This window comes from Clupea harengus, chromosome 15 (assembly GCF_900700415.2).
Source record: "Clupea harengus chromosome 15, Ch_v2.0.2, whole genome shotgun sequence".
Lineage (NCBI taxonomy): Eukaryota > Metazoa > Chordata > Actinopteri > Clupeiformes > Clupeidae > Clupea > Clupea harengus.
The window spans coordinates 14,892,614-14,900,113 of NC_045166.1; the positions used below are offsets into that span (position 1 = coordinate 14,892,614).

A 7,500-nucleotide genomic window follows, 5' to 3' on the forward strand; every position below is an offset into this window, starting at 1 on the left:
GGAGAGGATGAGGAGAGGAAGATGGCCCTGATATGGCCCACATATGAAATTCTGCTAGCTAGCGTTGGCCAATAAACACCTATTGCCTGCAGGCATCTACTGAGGGTCTTAGGCAGATGAACTTCATAGCATTAAGTTCGATATCTATTCATAATTAGAAGTAAGAGACAATAATATCAACACTTACCAAGCCAACAGAACACGCACTGTGCTCAAATGTGACTTTGGCCTTAATACTGAGGTAGGTCCTCTCTTCCCCCCACACTTTGACTGCATGCTGAGATCCAGAGACCTTAAAGGACCTCCAACATACACACATGCACGCGCAAGCGCACACACACGCGCACGCACACGCACACGCACACCCACACAAGCAGAGGCTGTGGAGACGAAATTTGGGAAAGTTTCTGTGTGCGAGGACAGAACATGCTTAGCAGCAAACACACACTTCCTCCTTCACAGAGGTGTGTTACCTCGGCCAAGAACACACCCTTACCCACATACACATAAGAGCCAAGAAACACACTTTCAACTCCACATGTGAGAGCTGAGTACACAAACACTCTCACACACACACACACACTCACACACACACACACACACACACACACACACACACACACACACACTCTCACACACACACACACACACACACACGCTCTCTCTCTCTGTCACACCCACACACATACACACACACACACACACACACACTTACACTTATACACAGACACACACACACAACTGGAGGCAAATTAAAAACATCATGGTGCAATCATGCTCAATGGCGACAGACACACTGTCATTTCACAAAACCTGAACCCACTGAGGACAATCTGAGCACACACACACCTCTACACAGGTGACTGTCTGGTAGCCCAGGAACTCCACACAAATTAAGACCTTTACCTTGAAATCAAACTTAATGTCTTATGAATCTTATATTCCTACATAGTTTATGTCCTTTTGTTAGTTTTTAGTTTCTGTTTCTACAATTAGAATGAAGGTGAAGAAGCTAAATTACTGTGTTCTGCCATGTCTAACCCTGTTCCTGATCTGTGTGTGACTGCGTACTTGGAGATAAGGAGAATGGAATGTTTCTGGGACTGCGTGTCAAAGTGTCGCTTTTAGACCTGAGTGCATTTTCTGCGTCATTAGCTCAATTGCCAGAATAGCATTGATTAGGGTGGTCTGATAGTTCTCCCGTGGTGTGAATCTTCATGTGAAGGCGTGCTCTCTCTCATGATGTGAATCTTCACACATGCTTGAGCCTCCTAAGCTGGGGTCACCCGGGGTCACCTGGGTTAGGGTGAGGGGGTCAGCAGGTGTACTGTGAACTTACTGATGCGCTACTCGGGGGGGGGTTGACTGTGTACCAGAGCTGACATGACCCACAACAACTGACTCTGGACTAGATACAGCCTGATGCCAATGTGGACTAGATACAGCCTGATGCCAATGTGGACTAGATACAGCCCGATGCCACACTAGACTAGATACAGGGCGACAGTGGTACAGTAGGTAGAGAAGTCGTTTAGTAATCAGCAGGTTGCTAGTTCGATTCCCTGTCGAAGCGTCCTTGAGCAAGACACTGAACCCCTAATTGCTCCTGATGTGCAGTGTGCCATCAGTGTAAATGTAAAATGTGTATACATTGTAAGTCGCTTTGGATAAAAGCGTCTGCTAAATGTAAATGTAATACAGCCCGTTGCCAATCTGGACTGGATACAGCCTGATGCCAATCTGGACTAGATGCAGCCCGATGCCAATGTGGACTAGATACAGCCTGATGCCAATGTGGACTAGATACAACCCGATGCCACACTAGACTAGATACAGCCCGTTGCCAATCTGGACTGGATACAGTCTGATGCCAATCTGGACAAGATGCAGCCCGATGCCAATGTGGACTAGATACAGCCTGATGCCAATCTGGACTAGATGCAGCCAGTTGCCAATCTGGACTAAATACAGCCTGATGCCACGCTGGACTATATACAGCCTGATGCCACACTAGACTAGATACAGCCTGATGCCAATGTGGACTAGATACAGCCTGATGCCAATGTGGACTAGATACAGCCTGATGCCACACTAGACTAGGTACAGCCCGATGCCACTCTGGGTCTGGACTGAGTCTGAGGCAGACAGGGCTTGTTTTTGGGCTAACTGTCCTGGGTCATGGAGTTCACAGAACCTCACTAAGGAACAATCCTGGAGTCGACAGTTCCACTAAACACAAGGCATCTGTCTGCTTAGTGTAAAAAACAAATGCTGCTTTTGTTTCCACTCTCCAGCGAGACTATATCCTCCCAGCAGTGTGCTCACTGTCTCTGGACTGAAGCCAGTGTGTGTGTGTGTGTGTGTGTGTGTGTGCCAATTGCTTCAGGAAACAGCGTCAGTGGGCAGCCAGTGTGAGATCTGATGACGTGGGACACATTCACAGTAAATCCCCCCCCCCCCTCTCTGCCTCGCTACAGTAACACTAATCACTGCACAACTGCAGCCCATACTTAGCATTGTGTGTGTGTGTGTGTGTGTGTGTGTGTGTGTATGTGTGTATGTGTGTGTGTGTGTGTGTGTGTGTGTGTGTGTGTGTGTGTGTGTGTGTGTGTGTGTGTCAGTGGCAAACAATGTAAGACCCAGCAGCCATGGCATTCATGGGACGGCATCATGGGTAAATATTTACCTTCACCTTTGATCTCTGCTGCTGCTGGCATGAGTGTGTGTGAGTGTGTGTGTGTGTGTGTGTGTGTGTGTGTGTGTGCCTGTGACTGCAGTCACTTCCTGTTACATAGATGGCGCTTAGAGTACATGTGCCACACAACATCAACAGCACTGTAGTAAAGAGGCGGAACTAGAGAACACGGTTCTACAGAGTAGGGAGAACATAAAAAAAAGCACTGTTCTACAATATGGGTAGACTACGCATTGCACAGCACGGTTCTACAGTAGCCTTCCACTGGGCGGAGGAAACTCTTTGCCTCCGTCTTGTCCAATATTTTCGTATAACGGGACACCTCGTCGGCCATTCTCCCTCACACATACAGCTGAAATAACTGTTCCATCACAGCCCTGCTCTCTCCTCCCTCCCTCTCCTTCTCTCCTTCTCTCCTTCTCCTCGCCTCCTCCTCCGCCTGATCTCCAGTGCTCTCAGTGTTTGTGTGATGTTGTTCGTGTCCCAGCCTCTCTCAGAAGAACAGAAGCTCTGTTCAGGAGATGACAGCGGCCCATTGCCTCCTGACAATCTCTTCTGTGTCCATGACATCTCCGTGAAATGACCTTATTTTTATTTGAGCATTGGTGACTGGCATGTATACACAGTTTTATTTTCATCTATGTTTTTATATCCTCTGCATCCAGAGCACTTGGATTTGATGTTATTTGTGTTTTCTCTATTGGGATAGGCTTCATTTCCTCAGGCATCAGGCATCACACAACCACGACTACATCTCCTGTAGTCTATCCTGTTCCGCGCTATTTAAAGTTACACTGAAACATAAAACATAAAGCTCCTTTTCTGTTGTTGCAACAACAACAACAAATTAAAACAAGAGTCAGATACTGAAATTAGTGCAATTCATACAAAACCACTGTGCATTTTCAAAACCAAATAAATGCAACGTTCATATGTAGAGAATAGTGTAATTCATACTGTAAAACCATGATTGTTTGTAAACTCAGCAGAACATTCCAGAGGCCCGTACCAAATGTTGCACCAAAAGCTCAACCGTGACTCACCAAGACAGGGGACAAGAGCAACACCAGACAGAGTTCCCAGCCTCATTAGCTGAGTGCTCAGGAGCATACCCTGGGAGCTTGGTTGTAAATGCACTGTGAAAGCTCAGGGCTGCTGTAACATCTGAATGAGACCAAAGCACTCATACTGACATCTCTGTAACCGCGTAACCGTCCACAGAGAGCTCTGATGTTAGATGGGCGAGGACCCATTATCCTGAATGAACCCCTCTGTGATTTCACACGACCTGTGCTCGTCCAATCAGCTTTAGGCATCGCCAGCAGCCACTGCGTAATGATGTAATCTGTGTTTACCTTGGGCAGCTTGGCATACTTCCCCGTCCTGGTGTCCTTGATGCAGGAAATGTCCAGCACATCAGTTTCCTGAAACACACACACAGAAACAAACGATCTGAGTCTTCTATCGTCAGCTGAGAGAGAGAGAGAAAGAGAGAAAGAGAGGGAGAAGGGGGGGGGGGGGGGACTGAAAACTGGATCTGAAAAGGTAAGCCAGTGCTCCTACCACTATATTAAAAGTAAAGCAGAGAGGTTTCTCATAAAAATCATCAGTAGCATTTTAATGTAATACTCCATTACTCAGTAGCCAATGACATGACATGGCTGTGGTACCAGTATTGACGACCGCCATGACAGCCCTCTATAGTCAGTGTCAAAACACCCTATCACATGCTTGGAAGCTGTTTTGAAAGCTTGCCAATAATCGCCATATGACACTGTTAAATCACTGACACTTACACTCCATATGACACTGTTAAATGTGTGTGTGTGTGTGTGTGTGTGTGTGTGGTGTCTGTGTGTGTGTCTGTGTGTCATGCACATCAATAGATACATTTTTTCGCTGAAGAGATGTGCGTATCCTGAAGAATGGACACTTTATGGATAACTGTGGTGCAATAATGATATCATGGCATTCAATATATATGTATACACCACACACACACGCACACGTACACATACACACGCGCACACACACACACACACACACACGCAGACACACACACACACATGCACACTGACACACACACACACACACACACACACACACTAACACACATGCACACGCACACACTAACACACACACACACACACACACACACGCGCGCGCACACACACTATAAACACACACGCACACACATGCACACACACACATTTAAACAAACAACAAAACCCATTCCAGCCTTTCATCCAGAGTCTTCCTTTCATCAGATATGCTGTGCTGCGATTAACTGTGTGTGTGTGTGTGTGTGTGTGTGTGTGTGTGTGTGTGTTTGTGTGTGCGTGTGTGTGTGTGTATCGTATGCTTCTGTGCTGCGATTAACTCCTGAGCTTCCTGAAGCCTGTGTAGCCAAGTATAACCTGAGCACATCCCCTGACCCAGGAACAGTACATATTCATACCACACAGGAACAAAGGGCTTCTTCCTCTATGGAGCCAGTCATGCACTTCAAAGACTTAATGGAGCACCAAGCCCTGCCCTGGAGACTACTGAACACCCAGAGAGATATGGGATGTAGGGGAGCTGAGAGAGAGAGAGAGAGAGAGAGAGAGAGAGAGAGAGGGATAAAGAAGGGAGGAGAGTCAAGGAGAGAGGGGGAGATGGAGAGGGGGAGGGAGAAGAGGGAGAAAAACAAGAGAGAGGGATGGAGATAGATAGAGGGGGTTGTGATGGGAGAGAGTGAGTGATGAAGAGAGATTGTGAGTGAATGAAAGAGAGAGGGAGAGAGTGCGAGAGAGAAAAGATGAGAGTGAGTAAGAGAAAGAGACAGAGAGGAACATCCACTGAATACTGAATGAATGTTGAAAGAGAGAGAGAGAGAGAGAAGGAGAGAGAGAGTGAGAGAGGGTGAATCCCTGAGTAATGGAGAGATACAGTGAATGTGAGAGTAGATAGAAGACAGAAAGACAGTGAATGTATTAGCTCGTCAGAGAGAGAGAGAGAGAGAGAGAGAGAAAGAAACAGAACGAGTGAATATGTGAGTGACTGAGTGAGAGAGAGAGAGAAAAACAGAACGAGTGAATATCTGAGTGAGAGAGAGAGAAACAGAACGAGTAAATATGTGAGTGACTGAGTGAGAGAGACAGAACGAGTGAATATGTGAGTGAGGGAGACAGAGAGAAACAGAACGAGTGAATATGTGAGTGAGGGAGACAGAGAGAAACAGAACGAGTGAATATCTGAGTGAGGGAGACAGAGAGAAACAGAACGAGTGAATATGTGAGTGACTGAGTGAGAGAGAGAGGAGTATTCATTGAGCAGTGAGTGAGGCCTCTTAAGATCTTGTGAAGGGAGACATTTTAGAGCCTGTGGAAGCGCCACCACCTCATTTTCAGAGCATTTCTTTCAAGCGTTTATTGTTGCTAGGTTACCAAAACCGTCTACCAGTCCTCTCGGATATTAACATTTGCTTATGCCATCTAGCTAGCTAACTGATGTTGTAGTACATGCTCAGTACTCAGCAGATTCAAAATATGACATTGACAAAAGAAACTCATTTGGCAACAGAAGCTGTCATCCCTCCAGACTTCCCCAAAATCGAGGACGCTGCTCTTAAGAAATGACTTACTGGAAACAAGAACATACACCGGACAGGAAACAACTCTGGCCCGGATCTGGTTTATCGTCATCTGCTATCTGGGAATGCCTCGGACAAAAGGCAAACATCAGCTGGTTGCTATGGTGACTGTGGCTTGGAAAAGGTTGTCTCCTAAACCACATTTATTTGGGAAATGCAGCTGTCCTGAGAAAGGAAATAATTTGTGTTTGGCAGAATGAATGCAGGAACCGACCGCATGTGTGACTTTAGATCCTCTGGCCACTCCGAGTCCAGGTCACTGATGTTCCGTAAACATCCAGAGAACTCAGGTCTGAACACACAGCAGCTGCTTTTGGTCCAGAACCAGATATGGTCCATATCCAGCCAGAGATCCAGAACCAGCCTAGTCCTGGCCCAGATATGGTCTGGATCCAGCCAGAGATCCAACACAATGAGTTAAAGCCACAGCAGGGGGAATTAAATGGGCTCGTGCTGTTTCAGGAAAACGAATCCTGATTTAAAATGTCATGAATTGCTCTCAAGTCAAGCACAACAAGAAGGCAAAAGGGGTGAATCACATCCACCATCCAATGGAATAAAACCATCTGCTTCCTGTTAGAATGAAACACGCACCCAGTGAGAGACACCATATAGGCTGAGCTGCAGCTGGCAGCAACACTGAATCATTCATCTCACATGAGAGTAACTCCAGCCCAGCACAAGCACTGGAGTGATAGCAGGGGCGAGGCCTAGCCCAGGGGACAGTAGCATCTGACATTTAACACTCCACCCCATCACTAACACAGGACTACGTGATTTCAGTGTAAGACACTTACAGCCAGGGGCAAGGAAGTGACACTAGCAGCCTGTTTCCTGGACCTACAGGACAGTAACTATAGTGACCAGAGGCATGGCTAGAAATTGTGGGACAACTTAAAAAATCTCTACATCTACGGTGAACTTAGAAACTCCGGTCTCTAGAGTCCAGTCCTGCACTGGACATCTTAAATCGTTTAGGGTCCCATCTCCCCTCGGTATATCAAGGGCAGTTCCCTGTGAGGCCCCATCCCAAGGGGAGACTAGAGACAGTAGGAGCCTGTGGTGTCTCTTCCAGTCGATGCTCTGTAAGAAGCTCAAGCTCTGATTTGATTGGTGGGGATTGGCCTATATCTGGCCCAGATGTGACCAGTAGTGGCTTCTATCTGACATG

The 7,500-nt window shown here is 46.8% G+C and overlaps 1 protein-coding gene across 1 annotated transcript in view; it reads right to left on the bottom strand.

Annotated features, from left to right (window-relative positions):
• The window catches only part of LOC105910663 (1-phosphatidylinositol 4,5-bisphosphate phosphodiesterase beta-1-like), a 136,504-nt gene that overhangs the window by 82,551 nt on the left and 46,453 nt on the right, over positions 1-7,500 (bottom strand). Inside the window, exon 4 of the mRNA XM_031582169.2 lies at positions 4,051-4,119. Coding sequence (XP_031438029.1) covers positions 4,051-4,119 — 69 coding nt within the window. The remainder of the gene's footprint in view (positions 1-4,050; positions 4,120-7,500) is intronic.